The 19,533-nt window shown below is 46.6% G+C and overlaps 1 protein-coding gene and 1 long non-coding RNA gene across 2 annotated transcripts; one reads left to right on the top strand and one right to left on the bottom strand.

Annotated features, from left to right (window-relative positions):
- Positions 1–844: 844 nt before the first annotated feature.
- Positions 845–4,149, bottom strand: LOC308466804. Its single transcript, XR_013980960.1, has 2 exons — positions 3,332–4,149; positions 845–1,046 (listed from the first exon to the last, which is right to left on the bottom strand). It is a non-coding gene; the product is annotated as an uncharacterized lncRNA (long non-coding RNA).
- Positions 1,332–12,693, top strand: KCNV2 (potassium voltage-gated channel modifier subfamily V member 2). Its single transcript, XM_080987853.1, has 2 exons — positions 1,332–3,170; positions 9,137–12,693. The coding sequence occupies exons 1-2, from the start codon at positions 1,806–1,808 to the stop codon at positions 9,416–9,418; spliced, it is 1,647 nt and encodes a 548-aa protein (XP_080843979.1). The 5' UTR covers positions 1,332–1,805; the 3' UTR covers positions 9,419–12,693.
- The last annotated feature ends 6,840 nt before the right edge of the window (positions 12,694–19,533 follow it).

Below are 19,533 nucleotides of genomic sequence, written 5' to 3'. Positions count from 1 at the left end.
CACTAATATATGGATTTTTATGCACAATCTTCCCCAGTGTATGCATTTTCGTGAGATTCTGCACTGCACTGCAGATTTCAAAAGATGTCTGCTCATGTAACTGCTTCAGAATGTGAAAATCTGGCAAGCTCACCTGTAAATGAAACCCAAATTACCGTATTTTTTGCTCTATAAGACTCCCTTTTTCCCTCCTAAAAAGTAAGGGGAAATGTGTGTGCGTCTTATGAAGTGAATGCAGGCTGCACAGCTATCCCAGAAGCCAGAACAGCAAGAGGGATTGCTGCTTTCACTGCACAGCGATCCCTCTTGCTGTTCTGGCTTCTGAGATTCAGAATATTTTTTTTCTTGTTTTCCTCCTCCAAAAACTAGGTGTGTCTTGTGGTCTGGTGCGTCTTATAGAGCGAAAAATATGGTAAATCCCCATCCCCTAGCTGCCACATACTGAGTCAGGCTGTTGGTTCATTGAGCTCCATACTTCCAGCTCTGGCTGACAACATCTCTCCAGGGTTTCAAGCAAGAGTCTTTTCCCAACCGGATCAGGAGATGCCAGGAATTGACCTTGGGACCTTGTGCATTCAGAGTGTGTTCTCTGTCCACTGAGTTCTGGCCCTTCCCTTGTGCACGATGCTCGCCTGCCACTTTGGATGCTTCACCTTGAAGCATCTCCAGGTGGGCAAGTTCATCTTTAAGCTCCGTTAGGTACACACAAGGGGTTGGATGGTGATCAGAGCACTCTCTCCTCAGCACACAAACAGACACACACCCTGGAAATTCAGAAGCAAGTTAATCCAAATTCCGAGAAGCGGAATTGTAATCCTTTATAATTAAGCAAGGATGCATATAATGACATGCTTTGCATAATTTATTCACCCTTTTGCAAGTCAAAGCAGGGAGAAAGGAGCTACCTTTCTGCAGCTCCACCTGATGAATCTGACACTGGAAATTCTGGATCGTCGGCCTCTGGCCTCTGAGATTTGACCAGGCATTGTCAAATCGCTGTCAACTTCAAGTCTTGTCTTCATAGCCTTGACGTCTAGAAACCTGATCTAAAAACAAAAGAACGAAAGCTGGCATTTTGCAGTTGCCGAGTTCTGCAGTCAATGTCAATTTATGCGCAGCAATGTTTGCTACCCTTGTTTTACATAATATTTGACATTAACGCTTGCATTGACTCTCAGGAACCCCAGCAAATTTAAGTGTTGGTTTTTCTGCCTGTAAAATGGGCTGTAAACATAAGGAACGGCTCTAAGAGCAGTTGATATACAGCAGCAGCAGCAGCAGCAGCAGAAGAAGAAGAAGAAGAAGAAGAAGAAGAAGAAGAAAACATAGGAAATCAGAGATGAGATGAAAGTCTCTTGGATAATTCCAAAAAATATCCATTGTTGCTCCTTCATAGGAAAGTCTTTTCTGAGTATGTGCTGAGGCGACACAAATAGAAGCCCTTTGATTTTATTTTTATTAGCAGTAATGACTCTGCTACACTTATTATTATTTTTCGACTGATTATCCACAGATTTCTGGATCCATAATCATTCACGTCACAGATAGAGGGAGCGGAGGCTGAAACAGGATAATAGCCTTTAAATCCCCTTCTCTAAGCACTCAGATCTTCCCTGTCAGCAAGATTAAAGCGGTCAACAGCAGTCCCCATGTGCCTGGATCCCACACTGAGTTTTTGCAACAACTGGAGCTGCTGGTCGGTTGGAAAAGAAACGTAAAACGGCTCCGGCGGCAGATGCTCTAGGCAGGAAGGAGAAGGCAACCAGAAGAAGCTTCACACCCACCACCGAACACTAAGGGGAAGCATGTGGAACCTTAAGCAAAGAAAGCAGCCTCTGATCTCGGACTATAAAACTGAATCTCGCCCGGGGGCCACCTGGGATGCAACCGTGAGAAGCAACGAAACTGGGGGGACTGGGGGCTTTGGTGCTTCTGATTGGGGATCCCCATTGCAGCTGGCTCAGGAAGTTGAGAGCAGCTACTCCTGCTTGGAGGACGAGGAGGAAGAGGGCGAGGAAGAGGAGAAGGGGCTCCCCTCGATGTTTCCCTTCAGCCCAGCCTTCCCAGCTGGAGCCACCACGTCGTCCTCCGTCCTCAACATCAACGTGGGCGGGCAAAGCTACCGACTGACATACCAGGCGGTGGCCATCTACCCCACCACCCGCCTGGGCCGCTTGGCCACTTCCACCGACCGCTGGCGCCAACTGGGCCTCTGCGACGACTACGCGGCTCAGGGAGACGAGTACTTCTTTGACCGGGACCCGGCCGTCTTCCAGCTGGTCTACAACTTCTACGCCTCCGGGGTGCTGCGGGTGCGGGACGAGCTGTGTCCCCGCAGCTTCCTGGAGGAGCTGAGCTACTGGGGGGTCCGTCTCAAGTACACTCCCCGCTGCTGCCGCATCTGCTTCGAGGAAAGGCGGGACGAGCTGAACGAGCAGCTCAAGGTGCAGCGGGAGCTGCGGGCCCAGGCGGCCGTGCAGGAGAGCGAGCACCTCTTCCGGCACATGCGCTACGCCGAGCATCGCTGGCGCCTGTGGAACCTCATGGAGAAGCCCTTCTCCTCCACCACGGCCAAAGCCATGGGGGTGGCCTCCAGCTTCTTTGTGCTCATCTCGGTGGTGGCACTGGCTCTCAACACGGTGGAGGAGATGCAGCACAGAGACAAGGCCACCCTGGAGAGGAGGCCTTTGCTGGAGCACGTGGAGACCTTCTGCATCGCCTTCTTCACCCTGGAGTACGTGCTGCGGCTGGTCTCCACCCCGGACATCCGCTGCTTCGTCAGCAGTGCCCTCAACGCCGTGGACCTCATTGCCATCCTGCCCCTGTACCTCCAGCTCCTCCTGGAGCGCTTCGTGGATGAGGACCAGCCTCGTGGGCAAGGCTCCCAGCACGAAAACGACATAGAGAAAGTGGGGCGGGTGGGGAAGGTGGGGCAGGTGTTGCGCATCATGCGCCTCATGCGCATTTTTCGTATCCTGAAGCTGGCCCGCCATTCGACGGGCCTGCGCGCATTTGGCTTCACACTGCGCCAGTGCTACCAGGAGGTGGGCTGCCTCCTGCTCTTCATTGCGCTGGGGATCTTTGCCTTCTCCGCCATGGTCTACACCGTGGAACATGATGTCTCCAGCACAAACTTCACCAGTATCCCCCATGCCTGGTGGTGGGCTGCCGTAAGTACCTCCCTGGCAATGCAATTCTCGTTCCTTCCCCACACCCTTTCACTTGCAAGCGTGCCTGTTTTGGCAGCGGCAGGGTCCCCCCCCCATGCCTGGCTTTCCAAACATCTGTTCAGAGTGTTGACTTTACAGAACATGCATGCATGCACACGCACCCGTCAGCTGGAAGCTTTCCTATAGTAGATCAGGCTAAAATCAGTGCCACTGAGCTTGAACCGGAGAGCTCTTTGCGGCTGTGCCACAGAATTTGTGCTGCTTCTTGCTGAGAAAGGGGAAGAAGGAAACAAGAAGGGAAAGCACATGTCTGCCTGGCCTCAACTTTGCCGTGACTTATCTGTGCCTACTTGACAGCTTGCTGCTGGTATTTTTGTAGCAGATACATAAGGGAGGCTGTGGGGGTGGTTTCACATTCCTTCCAAAGTGAGTTTACAAAAGCAGCTCTGCTCAGTGGTTTAGCGATGCAATCAAAAGGGGGCACATATTAGCTCTCACCCAGCAGTTAAAAAGATGAGGCTGGGAATCTGGGAAAAAGGTGAGGCTGGGAATCTGTCCCTACAGAAGTTTTGTTTCGTTTCCAAATGTGCCTGTGGATGAACAATTTCGAGATAGGAAAATAAGAGCAGCTGACCATCACAAGGCTTTCCAGACAGCTGGTGATCACAGCTACAACACAGCCCAAAATGATTTTTTTTTAAATTGCATTTGCACTGAGCCAGCCGCAGACAAAAATAACAAAACGGGAAGACCCTCTGGCTCAGTTGCTTGTAATGCAATACGGAGCTTATAATTTATAGGTCTCTAGTTGAAATGCATCCTAAGCCACCAGGGATGGGAAAATGGACATTTCTTCTAGCTCAGCTGGAGGAATCAGGAGGTTTTAGTAGCCCAAGGGCAGAGGCTCATCCTGCAAATTGTTCAGCAATAAGAGCACAGGAACAAAGCCTTCCATGGACTGGGACATCAAGCTCAGGGTTGACTACACTGGCGGGTAGCTAGCGCCAAGCTTTATACAGAGCTCTACCCCTTGAGTTTTCAGATTTTCCATATTGCTTTGGTGTCCAAAGTCTTTGCTGAGTCACCAGCACTAATCAAATGTGAAGGCAACAAGGCGATCACTTCACTAAAACAAAAAAACCCTGTTCCTTGTGCCTGTGTCCACATTCTTCCCATGGAAACTTCCCTGCATATGGCAAAATGCTGGCACATGTGAAAGATGATGCATGGGATTTGTATAGTTTTCAGCAGCACAAACATCTCCTGCAATCAAACTCATCTTGTGTGACGTGACCTTGATTGACTCCTTTGGATAGGTAAATAAATCCAAGTTTGGAGCAGGTTCAGGGAGTGTTAACTTTGGACAGCAGATTATGTAAACAGACTTGTGAGCAGAAACTAGAAGTGCTACAGAAACTAGAGAAGCTATAGAATATAAATTGCATCCTGCCAATTTATGAAAGCATGTTAGAGCTTAGCTGGAAAGCTCTTCTGATAACCCTTCCCCTTTGAGGCTAATATATATGGTGTGGGGGGATAGATAGATGATAGATAGATAGATAGATAGATAGATAGATAGATAGATAGATGATAGATGATAGATAGATAGATAGATAGATAGATAGATAGATAGATGATAGATAGATGATGATGATAGATAGATGATTAGATAGATAGATAGATAGATGATAGATGATAGATAGATAGATAGATAGATAGATAGATAGATGATAGATAGATAGATGAGAGAGAGAGAGATGATAGAAGAAGAAGAGTTTGGATTTGAAATCCCGCTTTATCTCTACCCGAAGGAGTCTCAAAGCGGCTAACATTCTCCTTTCCCTTCCTCCCCCACAACAAGCACTCTGTGAGGTGAGTGGGGCTGAGAGACTTCAAAGAAGTGTGACTGGCCCAAAGTCACCCAGCAGCTGCATGTGGAGGAGCGGGGAAGCGAACCCGGTTCCCCAGATTACGAGTCTATTGCTCTTAACCACTACACCACACTAGATAGATGATAGATTGATAGATAGATTATAGATAGATATGAGAGAGAGAGAGAGAGAGAGAGAGAGAGAGAGAGAGAGAGAGAGAGAGATCATGAATACGGTCATCCATTAGCTGCTAAGTATTTTCATTTTAGGCAATTGTGATTAATCTAGAAAGAAGTTTATTGTTTCCACAAATGAACCCTCAAGTCCTGCAACATCGGGAGGGCCACTGTTCTAAAGGGAGTGGCCTGTTTGGAGGTCAAAGGTTTCCTATCCCTGGCTTAGCAGGTATTGTTCTGGGAAGAAAAACGACAATCACACGGTAACTCGCAACCACCCCATACATTGAAAGCACTCTTGCACCACTTTAACAGTCAAGGCTTCCCCCCAAAGAATCAGGGGAGCTGAGAGTTGGCAAGAGATGCCCTCTTAAAACTGTGATTCCAGCACCTATAACTGTTCCCGGGGTTCTTTGTGGGGAGGCAGCACTCTGAAAGTGGTAGAAGTGTTTCAAATGAATGTTGCGGGTGTGACCAATGAACACCAGCAATGGGAACAACTCCAGCATGAGGCTGCAGGCAGAGCTTTTCTTCTAGGAAAAAAAGTGTTGGTGTTTGAGAAGCCCCAGAAAAAAAGCACTGGTTGCAGGAATGTCTATCTAAACCCATCTTCTCATCCTGGTGGTTGGTCTGGGCTGGTGGCTGTTGGCACAACGAACCCTCCCGAACTCCAAATCCCACTCTCCTTCGTCTTCCCCATGCTCCAACAGTGGAGCAGATGCCCATTCCCCATGCTTGAATCCTGCACAGCTGCAGACACCTGTAGACAACAGCAGCACCTAGTTCTCTGTGTGTATTTTTCACTTGGCCCAGTCAAGGTGAGGAGGTCCAATGCAGGTGCCAAAAGCCGGGAGACAAGCTGGGAAAAGAGGGCGGTGCCCAAGTGGGGGGAAGTGGCTGGGGAGGGAGGCACCAACTTGCAGAAAATATTGGGGTCCAACCCCCCAAAATATTTTATTGGGGGGCAAAGGGACCAGGGCCCCACAGAGTTGATGCCTATCCTTCCTCCGATCCTCATCTCACCAAGGCATAAAGAAACACACGTGAAAAATTCCCCACCAGGACTCCTGGCTCTCTCATCTGGCTGTTTATTTTCGGAGATCTCCCTCCTGCATTAACATTCAATTCCAGTGAGTTAATTTCCATCAGGCCACAAAACTAATCCCTTTTAGACCATCAAATGCGCCAGGTGCATCCGACAAATAAGCTCGCTTGCTGCAGGCTCAGGGAGGGAGCAGGACGTTTCACTCATCTGAAACATCAGGCTCCTTTTTCTTTGGGTGAAAAGAGGAAAATGCCCTCCCCACTGCATGGCTGCCTTTCCAGTGAATATTGCACTGGATGCTGCCAGACGGAAGCCAAGGCACTAAAAAGGGAAGGAGAGCCCAATGCACATTCCGTCTGGAGCCATTTCTTTCACTGTTTTCTCAACATCCCTATAATACCTTGGCATGGGCTATAATAACAATTGCAGGATAAGGTCAGCAGAACGACAAATGCAAAGTGAGACGCCATTCTTCGGACAAAACAGGTCAGTGCTGGGTTCCCAGCACTCGGCTCTTCCACCACCATCCACCCATCTCTGCTTTTCCCCATCTCTTGCAGCTTTAAGAGTCCCTGAAAACAGGGGGGGAATTCAGCTCCTTGTTTTGTTCTGGCCTCCTCTTCCTCCACCAACCCCCTGTCCACCCTGCAAACATTCCTTCTCCAAGTTGCAGGAGTATCAACAGGAGAAGCCGCCTTCCTGGCAAGCGTTCCTGAAGATAGGTAGAGCGGAGGGGGAGAGGCCAAAGTGTACTTAGGGAGACAGCAGAACCAAGAACCTTGACAGCCTGGATACGGTGACTGGGAGTGGCCGCCGGGACCACATAACACCGGTCCTGAGAGATCTGCATTGGCTCCCAGTACGTTTCCAAGCACAATTCAAAGTGTTGGTGCTGACCTTTAAAGCCCTAAACGGCCTCGGTCCTGTATACCTGAAGGAGCGTCTCCACCCCCATCATTCAGCCCGAACACTGAGGTCCAGCGCCGAGGGCCTTCTGGCGGTTCCCTCATTGCGAGAAGTAAGGTTACAGGGAATCAGACAGAGGACCTTCTCGGTAGTGGCACCCACCCTGTGGAACACCCTCCCTTCAGATGTGAAGGAAATAAGCAGCTATCCTATCTTTAAAAGACATCTGAAGGCAGCCCTGTTCAGGGACGTTTTTAATATTTAACGCTGTACTGTTTTTAACACTTGACTGGGAGCCGCCCAGAGTGGCTGGGGAAACTCAGCCAGATGGGCGGGGTATAAATAATAAATTATTATTATTATTATATTATGGGAAGGAGGCACTGCTGCCCTGTCGTTTTTCACGAATGAGGGACCTGGGAGAAACAAAAGGTGACCGGCTTGTTGTTTATTACATCCTATGTGAATTGCCCTGTGGCCTTTTTGCCAAAAGGTGGCAAATAAATGTCTTAAAACAAATGATTCATAAAATAAACGAAGCTCCACCATAATTCTGAAACAGGCAGATGGAGATTGAATTCTGAAACAGGCAAATTGACTTCAATGCCAGCATGGAATTGGTTGCAGTTTTCAACCAGCATAGATCAAGGTAAAGGTAAAGGGACCCCTGACCATTAGGTCCAGTTGTGACCGACTCTGGGGTTGTGGCGCTCATCTCGCTTTATTGGCCGAGGGAGCCGGTGTACAGCTTATGGGTCATGTGGCCAGCATGACTAAGCCACTTCTGGCGAACCAGAGCAGCGCACGTAAACACCGTTTACCTTCCCGCCAGAGTGATACCTATTTATCTACTTGCACTTTGACATGCTTTCGAACTGCTAGGTTGGCAGGAGCAGTGACTGAGCAACGGGCTCACCCCGTCGCGGGGATTCGAACCGCCGACCTTCTGATCAGCAAGTCCTAGGCTCTGTGGTTTAACCCACAGCGCCACCCGCGTCCCTATAGAGCAAGGTACGGTGGCCCAAACCTAAACAATAGATGTTGAAAAAGACACTCGGGAAAGACATTCCTAGGACCACAAATGGGTAGAGAGGGGAAATAAATGGTCTGAGGGACCTGCTTCTGTCACCCCCAGCCCAGTCCACCACTGCCTGCTTCACATAAAACCAAGGTGTCAAATTAGCAGCTGACAAGGAGGGATGGGGGGGGGAGGTTGGATTCAGTTCACATTTAAAGGTGAACTCACCAAATGAAAACACAGCTATCCTTCGACATTTGCATTGGTCCGAATTTTGCAATGCAGTTCTCCAGCCAAGTAATTAGTGAAAATGGCATACAAAATGTGTTATATTAGTGAAAATGGCTTTGCAAAAAACAAATGTAGATTAGGCAAGTTTGTATATGAAATGGTATCACACGAGAAAATTGCAGGGAAATGCTGGTGAATTTTCATGAGGATTTTGTTTGTTTGTTTGGAAAATTCACAAACTGATGTATAACTATAGAGAACTGAATTTAGGATTGGGGAAATGAGAAAGTGACATTGATGTGCTTGGCCATCTTTACTGAGGACACTGCTGTGGCTCAGAAGTTGCTCAAACACACCATCATTCATAGAAAGAGATCATTGTCACATAAGGGAGGGAAAGGCAGCTAAATGGTGTGCAGTTTATGCATGCATGAGTTCTCTGTGTTGGGAAGAAGTGGTAGTTTGAGAGTCCCCACCATGGGCACCTTCCTCTGTGCACTGTGACGCCATCTCTGATCTTCAGGGATGGGAAGAGCAGAGGCAGATTCTCATATCTATTGCAGATGAATCTCTCTTTCCTTCCCAACATTGCAATGGGGAGGAAAAAATACCGCCTCTGTCCTTCAGAGACCAGTCTCTAAATGACCCATCTGTCCTCAGCATAGAAAGGTGGCTTGGATGTTCTGAGTAACTGCCTTGTTTTGTGTTTTCTTTTCAAGGTAAGCATTTCTACTGTTGGATATGGAGACATGTGTCCGGAAACCCACCTCGGACGACTCTTTGCTTTCCTCTGCATCGCTTTCGGGATCATTCTGAACGGAATGCCCATCTCCGTCCTGTACAACAAATTCTCAGACTATTACATCAAGCTGAAAGCGTACGAATACACAGCCATACGCAAAGACAGGGGCAAAGTGGATTTTGCGAGGCGAGCCATGAAGAAAATGTCTGAGTGCTGTGGAAACAGGCCAAACCGATTACCAAGACACAGATACAATTAATACCTTGGACGGAAAAGAGGGATTGGGAGTTGAGAGGCCAACAGATTCCCTCAGGTTTGTCCACAAGTTAACTGGGAGGAAAAGACTGACTGGGGTATAGTGCAAAACTTTCTCTTTTTTAAAAAAGATGCAAATGAAGATAATCCTTCTTAATATTTTGTCTGATAAATGTTACAGCTGGTATCCAAGCAGCCTCTGGAATCAATTGTATTGTGATCCAGTGAGTGATTCCAAATAAGGATCCGCTTGAGGAAATGAGAAGGAATGCAGTCTTGTTTCTTTGATCTGCAATTGCTGCACCACCACAACCGAATCGAAGGCAACTAACTTAGGCTAAGCACTATTACTAGGAAGCAAGAGCCAGTTGATTCTATGAGGCCTACATCTGAGTAAATGTGCAAAGGATTGTGCTGCTTTTTCTGGGTATTTACATATTTGCCAGCATGATGGATGTTGCCTCAAAATCAGAATTTAGTAGACTTTCAAGTAGGAATATATTTGTGTCCTGTACCAGAATTTTATTATTGTCTTGAGGGTGTGTCAAGCGCCTTTTGTCCTGTAAATGGATCAGAAGGTACCAAAAACAAGTAATTGTAAGAAACCTGAGTATTCATGGGGTGAGAGTGGGGAGAGAAGGAAGCAAGTGCTGGTAGCCTCCATTGAGTTGCCCCTGCTTCACCCTTGTTCGTTCGTGGGGAGGTGGGGTCTGTCCATTTCAGCTTCTACTTTTTCCCATCTTAAGTTGCGTTCTCCCCATTTCCACATCAGTTTGCCATTAAAACAAACAAAAAAGAGCCCTGATGAAAATTCATTAGTGTTTTCGTTTTTCTTCTAATATACACATTTCTGCAAAGCAATTTCTACTAATCAATTGCATGTTGTGTTATTTTCACTTCACGTGTGAATTTTGTGCACACTACTTGGCTGGAGAACTACATTGCAAGATTTGGAGAACTGCAAATTTTGAAGGACAGCTGTGCTTTGGTTTGCATTTTGTTCCATAAAGTGAAAATTCAGCAGATTTGTCTTTAACTGAAAACTGAATCAAATCCCCTCTCCCTGCCTGCCTGTGCTCCCATCCCAACTCTCTTAGACACCTCCAACTGAGAGCAGCTTGTCTGTTGCAGCTTGGTGGCTTATATCAGGATGATGAGAGCATTTCTGCAGACATTAAACAAATATTGAAGGGGCCAAAGACCCCTCGCCCCCCTAGAGTTGGGGTGTCTGTCTCCATCATGTTATTTATCTCAAAAAGCACAGGGGTGGGACTTGGTTTGTTGCACAAGACCTCCCAGTCAACAAGAACTGCACAACCTGAATTTGCCAGAATTTGGTTGAATCCCACACAAAATTAGCCACAGTCTGGAGGCCCCCAGGGAGGAATCTTGTAGGCTAAGTCCTTCCGAGGAGCTGAGACATCAGGTTACAACTTGGGATTCTTGAATGAAGATTGAAATATGGTTCCTACCCCTCATTTCTTTTTCTTTTTTAAAAAAAGATGTCTGGCTTATAACCCAGCTCTGTAAACTCTGTGATGAATATTACAACGGTCACATTGTAATTATTTTTATTTTTGAATATTCTCCAAGTGTCCATTTTCCACCCAGCTGCATCTCTGTCATTAACAGGAATTATGCTCATTGGTATCCAGTATCTTATGATGGTAGGACAGTACAGACATGACAAAGATGAGCATTGTGCTTCTACACTCCCTGCTCTTCTCCTTCCCACTGTAATGCTAGACATTTGGGGTTCACAGGACATCTAAACAGAGACACTGTGGTTTAACTGTGAAACCAAGCCAGGATTCTTGCTAGATCAGTGGCCTAGCGTGGGTTGCCAGTGCCCGGGGCAAAGCAAGTATCCTCAGTACCTCCTGCTGGTGGGCTAGAACAAAGGGGCAATAGCTTGGCAACTGTGACACCCCATGAGTGTTGAGTATGATGGAGAGCGGGATAAGGGATTGGTCGGGAGCAATCCTTCTAAACCCAATGCAGAGGGCACCCAAGCAACCGCCCACCACCCAATTCTGCTCCTCAGTCCATCCACATGGACATTAGGAGATTCTCTGTGTGAGAGGGAGGGTGCACTTCTTTGTTTCTCCCCCCCCCCCCTTTTGAACTTTTTTGTGCCCCTAAGAAATTTGCATCCAGGGCAATCGCCCGTGTGGCCCCACTGATGCCCCCCTACTGTATTAGATATCTTGAGTTGCAAACAGAGGTTAAACCACAATTTCCTGATTTGGCTATAACAGAAACTGTGGTTTGACAAAACACAATGCTCCTTCTCTGTCTAAGAAATCCAGCCAATATTTATAGTGTAAGAATTGCATGTTACCATCTCCCTGTCAAGCTAATAGATGGTTTTTGAAAGTAAAGAGCCTGAAAATCGCAACCCAAGAAAGATGTAGCAAGTAGTCATTCCTTTGCATCGTTGTGGTATCACTAAAAACTGGGGTTTGTTTGCAACATACTCCTGTCCTCTAAAGTGCAACGGTGAAGGCACCGTATAAGCTGTAGGAACAGACGATAAGCGAGAGTGCAAAGAACGGATGCAGAAAACTGATGGGAAGACAATTTGCCAGAAAGCAGGAGGGTGATTATAAACAGCCAGTGTCTATTAATAAGCGCAGAAGCAGAACTGATAGGCAAGCAGCACAGGCAAGCTGTACGCATTTCACATTATTGAATTCACTTGGAGCTGCTGAATGTATGTCATCACATTCTAGAAATTAGGATGAAGCACCGTCCGGAAGCCGAGCAAAGACAAGAAAAGATGCATCAAATGCAGAATCAAATGCTGTTTGGCAGACAGCGGGAGGCGACACTCGTCTATCAATGGGAAGCAATGAATTAAACCAGCATCACCTCTTGCTTTACCCCAAATATGGCCATCTGCTGTTTTTCATGTCAAAAACAGCACACGGAGGGATGTGTCTGACAGAAAGAGCTGGAGGACATCTTTGTGACAGACTGGGATCTTCTGAATGGGGGAGGACGGGTCTGGAAGCCGCAGCGACAAATATATATCTATGCAAGTGCTGATTTGATTTTGTTCAAAGGCTAAGTTGTGCATTCATTGACACCTGCAGGCGCTGTAGAATCTGCACATCTGTTGTTAACTCCCCTTCCAGAATCTGCACGAAAAGGCTTCAGAACTACTGTCATCCCCTCAAGTTTCACGGCTGTTTGGCATTACTGTTTATTATGCCCCACCCCATAATTATGTATATAGCCGTCTTGCCACTGACGAGGGTGGGCTCCAGTCCACAGAAGATTATGCCGCAATAAAGCTTTTCATTTTTAAGGTGCCACAAGACTCTTCTGCTCTCAGATGAAGAAAGCAAAACTCTCTCTCTTAAAGCCCCTCTCGAGCAGCTTAAATGGAGGGAGAGCTGGTGTCTGTTTCAGCAGCTAGGTTCACATCTGGCACTCACATATTTTCGACAGACGAGAACAAAATGTCTGTGACTTTTCCTGAATATATTTCGGGTAATAATAATAATAATAATTTATTTATACCCCACCCATTTGGCTGGGTTTCCCCAGCCACTCTGGGCGGCTTCCAACAAAACACTAAAATACAATAACCTATTAAACATTAAAAGCTTCCCTAAACAGGGCTGCCTTTAGATGTCTTCTAAAAGTTTGGTAGTTATTTTTCTCTTTGACATCTGGTGGGAGGGCGTTCCACATGGTGGGTGCCACTACCGAGAAGGTCCTCTGCCTGGTTCCCTGTAACTTGGCTTCTTGCAGCGAGGGCACTGGACTTCAGTGTCCGGGCAGAATGATGAGAGATTTGTCATTCTGCCGGGAGATATAAGCTACAGGACAAGGATAATTGTGACTTTAAAGATGAGTGGGAACCCTTTACAAAGTATTTGAAGATGCAACAAAGTGCGTGAGATTTGTTCCTAAACCCCCATGTGAGCAGAAGCCCTGAGAAAGGGCTTGCACAATGGGGGTGTCCACCAAGTGACTCTGGCAGGAGAAGGGAGCAGGGCAACCCCCAGAACAGCAAAGGGTGGGTGAAGATGGGGACATCATTCCATCTGGCAAACCGGGATGCTTGTGCAAATGTAACAATTGGAAGAGTGAGACGTTTGATTCCACCCGTAGACAAAAGCATGAAATGAACAGTCTTCTGTAGTTGTTAAAGTTTTGGTCTAGGACTGGAAAGAGCAGGGTTTAAATTGTTGCTGAGCCATAAGTTCACCGGGTCCTCTTGGACCAGCTAGAGACTATCCCACACTATATTACTGAACATCCTAGACACAGTTTACAGCAGAAATTATTCTGAGTAAATATGCATAGAATTGCATATTGAGAAGTTGACGGTTCAGACAGATTTTGGCATGTCCATCACTGCTTGCAAACACACAACCAAATTGTGGTACGCTGTGTTGTGGTTCAACCCTGCTTTGGAAAACTGTTCTGGGGCACAAAGCCAATTCGTTATGGAAAATACGATTGTCATGAAATTTGGCAACTCTTCAGTCATGCATGGAACACACAAGGGTAATCTGTCAGATAGTGGGAAAGTACCAGTATGTTTTTTCCCCAGCACAGCACACCTGCACATGTCCAATTTGAGAATCCACAAATGCGCCTACGAAGATGGAATTGATATGCACTCGCAGATATTCTCATGGGGGTGGAGTGATCACATGTGCGGTGGCCCCAGCCTTCCTCTGAGGAGCTCAAAGGTAATTGCATGAGAATAGCTGAATACATTCTCACGAAAATCTCATGAACCTCTGGGCTGGGCCGGAGTTGAACCTGGATTTCCCCATGACTTTAATTGCTGCGTTAGGCTAGTCAATGTGTACATAGTGATTTCACAAAGTGTTCCTGTTTCCCAGATCAAGGCTGGAGGATTGTTTGCTTGAAGAGCTTGGGAAATGTACCAGTCTGCCAAACAAGGAAATCCATGCCTCCTATCAGAGTTTTGGGGAAAAACCATGACGGACCTGTCCACATTAAAAGTAAAATGGCCCGTTGAAAACAACACATTCCTATTTACTATTTTGCACAAATACAGTTAACATTGTGGTTGGTTGATGCAGTGCACTCCATTCAGGCAAGGAAGGGCAGCAAAAAATGACATTAGCAGATAGGGTTTTGGGACTCGGGTGGTGCTGTGGGTTAAACCACAGAGCCTTGGGCTTGCCAGTCAAAAGGTTGGCAGTTCGAATCCCCACAATGGGGTGAGCTCCCGTTGTTCGGACCCAGCTCCTGCCAACCTAGCAGTTCGAAAGGACGTCAAAGTGCAAGTAGATAAATAGGTACCACTCCGGCAGGAAGGTGCAAGTAGATAAATAGGTACCACTCCGGCAGGAAGGTTTCCGTGCGCTGCTCTGGTTCGCCAGAAGCGGCTTACTCATGCTGGCCACATGAGCCGGAAGCCGTACGCCGGCTCCCTTGGCCAATAAAGCGAGATGAACGCCGCAACCCCAAAGTCGGCCATGACTGGACCTAATGGTCAGGGGTCCCTTTACCTTTACCTTAGATAGGGTTTTCTTTTAAAAAATCAGCTATCCAGAGAAGCATTGGACAGGATGGAAGAGCACTGGGGTAAAAGCAGCAACTGAAGTACAGAAATGTTGGGCTACAACTCCCATCATCCTTGGCTGTACCACTGGCAACTGGAACCCAACAACATCTGGAGGAGAACATGCTCCCCACCCCTGGCTGTTGCAAACTGGAACTTACTGTAAGGTTGGAACAATGAGAAACGGAAAGACCAAAATGGACAAATCTGTCCGCTCAGCAGCCGGCATTCAGACATATTGCCTCTGACTGCCACAGATGTAAGGAATAGATGTATAGGAACACAAAATGCAGTTTTGAAAAAGAGCTGGTGTGTGGGTTGGGTTGGGCAAAGGAATCTTCCACAGCAGATCATGACCAGGAGAGCAGTCCTTCATTTCCTGAGGAAACATTCGGGGACAGTCCTCTCTTTCCTGCAGTTCTTGTCATGGTGCCAGGATGAGTGTTGTGGTCCTTAATTCTTATCCTTAAGAAAGGAAAGCAGGCACCCAGTGTCAGGGCCTGTGGCCCTTCCCTGATTCTGCTGGGTGCTGAGGATGCTGGACTGAGCTGAACTTACGAGTGAGAAAAATAGCGTTCTTGCCAAGGATTATTAAATAGTGATAAAAGTGTCCTGTCCCTTTGAAGAGGGACTCATTCTTAGAGCTTATCACAATCTACACCATACAATCCAAGACTCTTATATTCTCAGGGTCATCTATCCAACTACACAGGATGCAGAATGGACTGAAACATTTTGTGTGCAGAGGGAGAAACAACTTTGAATGCTCATGTGCAGGGAGACAAGCCACACACCTTCAAAGGAAAAAGCAGCATATCAAGCAGAAGGAATGATAAGGCTGGGCATTCGCCCAACTCTGCTTGCAAGTAGCTTTTAATGGAGAGCATCCCAAAACATGATCCCCACCTGTGTTCTGAAATGGTGCGGTCTATGTCACGTCCTCCTGCTGCAGGTGTAGAGCCAACCACTTCACAGGTGGGGTGGCAACCTGTGTCTGGAATGTACCACTTCAGATTGTGAGTAGGGGCTCTTGTAATGGGAGGAAAACCCCTGAAAAGCATAGAAAATTAGCATGCCAGAGTAACGCTTAGGCTATCACCCTCCTCCAAAGCAGCTGGTTTTCTATGAACAAGGATTTAAAAAGAAAAGTGGAAGAGCTTTTTATCATGTGATTACACACCAGACACTGGTTTATTGCCGTTTGATGTTAAGATTTAAAAACAAAAGATAAACATGAGATGCACAACATATGCAAGGCAAAGAGCCTTTCATTAGTTCAGCTGCCAAGTCTCCCTATTTCTCCCTGCCTCCCAAATAATACCCAAATATAACGTATTACTTCAGGCAAGCATGGTTACTGTCTCAGTGAACCAACAATGGAAAATTAACACTGTGATGCATTTTATGACCTTAGTAAAGTGTGTTCTTTCTTTTCTTTTGCAGAGAGTAATGAAACTCTTAAGAGACACTAAGATAATAGAGCTCGTCAGCAGGCTCATCTCAGCTATCTGCCAATCTCCCATTCCCACCACCCTTCTGAGTAATACCCCCCCCCCCACCTTCTCACTATATAGAAGGATCTGGCAACTTCTGTTTCAATGTATCTGAAGAAGTGTGCTTGCACACGAAAGCTCATACCAAGAACTAACTTAGTTGGTCTTAAAGGTGCTACTGGAAGGATTTTTTTTATTAAGATAATAAAGTCTAGCAATATAGCTCACTGATTCTGGCTGATCGTCTTCACTCCAGGCAAAAGGAGAAGACAGACATGTTCACGATGGAAAACTTTCAGAAAGGATGAAACTACCATATTTTTCACTCTATAGGACACACTTTTCCCCCTCCAAAAATTAAGGGGAAATGTGTGTGCGTCCTATGGAGCAAATGCAGGCTCCTTGGCTTCAGCGATAGAAACGCGAAGCCTCCGAAGCCTGTGCTCCGGAGACTTCGCGTTGCTTTCACTGAAGCCAGGAGTCTGGTCTTTCAGGCTGGCAGTGGGGGAAAGGAGCGCTTCCCCTCACCGCCAGCCCCACAAACCTGAGGGCAGCGGGAAGGCGTGTGATGCCTTTGCGCTGCTCCCTGACCTGGTTTTGAGGCTGGCGGTGGGGGAAAGCAGCACTTCCCCCCACCGCCAGCCCCACAAGCTCGATCAAAATGTTGTCCTTTCCTGGTGGCCCCGTTGGAAGCCCCCCTCTAAAAAGGGGCTGTGGCTGAACTGGGGTTTGCCCAGATGCCGTTGTGCAAAAACACCCCCCCCCCGGGGAAAGATGAGGAGTGCATGAGACGTCCCAGTTTGGAAACCTGGCTGTTGAAGGAGTGCTTAAAGAGCAGCCACAGTTCACTGGGCAGCTGGCTCTATCCGCAGAGCCCTGAGGCAAAGAGTAACATTTGATCCTAAATCCTGCCTCATTTTTAGCTTCAGAACAGCAAAAGCAGCTGTGGCCTAAACTGCAGGAACCTCAATACTCCGGACAGTGTCAGAATTCTGGGCTGCAATCTCATGCACTTGTTTTAAACTTGGTTTAACAGCTATATTTAGAACCTTGGATTTTTGTCCCATTTAACTTGCAATGCACAGAAATACTTGGCTTGCGCTGATCCCCTGTTTACATAACCTTTATTAACTTCTTTATGGAGTAGTACAGAAATTACACAACATACCAATGTAATCTGCCTTTTTTATCCCGGATTACGGCTTCCAAATGCTACAGGAATCATATTTTGGGAATATGTCTGTTAAGGCAATTTAAAACGGACACACAAATGAACAACGAGATGTAAGAGCACAGACAGAAGTGCCAGACATATTGCTTTAAAGCACACAACCAACTGGTGAGTGGTCTTTTTAAACTTACTTTCTCAGTTTCTGAAAATACATATAACAAATATGCCTCATTCCACGCCTATACATTAAGCAGGTTTGCAAAGAGCTTAGGGTTGGTGACACCACTTAAGTGCCTTCTGTTCTCTGCCCTAACTAGTTGTCCCAGTGAGCCATGGGAAGCTGGCGGTGGGGAGACAACAATGTCCTTTCCAGTGGAATGAATGGACCATAAATGGCCGAACTCTGGGCTGCATCTCCATTCCCACCCAGCTCCCACCACCCACAACTCTTGCCAACAGCTTTTCACACTTAGTTTGTGATCTATTAAATTGGGCACTTTCCCTTCTTACTCACTGCTATCATAATAACAACAACAATAAATTTTATTTATACCCTGCCCTCCCCGGCCAGAGCCAGGCTCAGGGCGGCTAACACCAGTAAAATTACAATAAAATCATAATAGGAAAAAAAAACACCAAATTAAAATACAGGTTAAAATGCAATTTCAAATGCAGCCTCATTTTAATAGTAGCCCATAGATCAAAACCATATAAGGGGAGGGAAACATAAGAGTCAGACTGAGTCCAAACCAAAGGCCAGGCAGAACAACTTTGTCTTGCAGGCCCTGTGGAAAGATGTCAAGTCTCACAGAGCCCTAGTCTGTTGTGACAGAGCGTTCCACCAAGTCGGGGCCAGTACTGAAAAGGCCCTGGCCCTAGTTGAGACCAATCTAACCATCTTGTGACCTGGGACCTCCAAAGTGTTGTCATTTGTGGACCTTAAGGTCCTCCATGCAGAGTGGTTACCCCATTATTCACCCTGGATAGCTCAGCTGGTGAGAGCGGGGTGTTGAGAACACCAAGGCTGCAGGTTCGATCCCTGTAAGGGACAGCTGCCTATCCCTGCATTGTCAGGGCTGGACTGCATGACCTTCAGGGCTCCAACTCCACAATTTTGTGATTCTATGACCACAGTGAAGCTCCAGATCTGAAGTCACACAGGACGTATCGGGGTTTTTTTTGTTTTTTCCCCCCAGAAGAGATACATTCTGCATCTAATTTGTCAAAAAAGGAAAGAAAAGAGGGAGGACACACACAAAAATGTCTTTAGGCGCCAGGCAAAAACATTCCCCTGGATGTGGACGTGTCCTAAGGTTAAGGAATTCTGGGAAAAGATTTATAATGAATTAAAAAAAATGTTGAAATATACATTTTTTTTAATTAGAGATTTTCTTGTTTTACAGAAGTATGTGTAATGTCTCTCGTATTTTTTCCATGTAACATTTTTACAAATCAGTTTCACTTGAGACATTATGGGGGGTGGGACACAGGACGTATCGTTGCAAGTGCATTCAAAGCAAAAAAATTTCCCTTTATGACATTGGCACGGTTAAGTCTTGTTGCGACTTTGCCATCTCAGAAGGAAAACTGGGTGGTCCAGAGATGGCCCGATGGGTGTGGGGATTGACAAGGCTAAGAAAGCATGCTAATGGCAGCAGCAGGATTCCTATTCCACCTGCATGGCAGCAGCACCAAGGACCTGTCTGATGAAATTTCTACGCCACAGCCCTATCCAATTTCCCAGTGTATGTTGCCTCCTAACACCATGAGCTTCCGTTTCACTTCTGTGACTAAGAGCAGTTCTTGAAGATATCTAAACCAGAGACATCCAACACAGCGAAAGTGTCACAGAATCAAGTCCATTGCTAAACACTGATGAAAACTGATCTATTCAAAACAAA

The sequence above is a fragment of the Podarcis pityusensis genome (assembly GCF_964106645.2).
Source record: "Podarcis pityusensis genome assembly, chromosome: 17".
Classification (NCBI taxonomy): Eukaryota; Metazoa; Chordata; class Lepidosauria; order Squamata; family Lacertidae; genus Podarcis; species Podarcis pityusensis.
Note: the sequence above shows the minus strand (reverse complement) of the source record. Positions and strands in the feature narration are given on the sequence as shown.

Excerpts from the sequence above, each read along its gene's own strand:
- KCNV2 (XM_080987853.1), top strand. The coding sequence starts at position 1,806 with ATGTGGAACCTTAAGCAAAGAAAGCAGCCTCTGATCTCGGACTATAAA. Across the intron at positions 3,171-9,136 it reads ATGCCTGGTGGTGGGCTGCC|GTAAGCATTTCTACTGTTGG; the intron begins GTAAGTACCTCC and ends TTTCTTTTCAAG.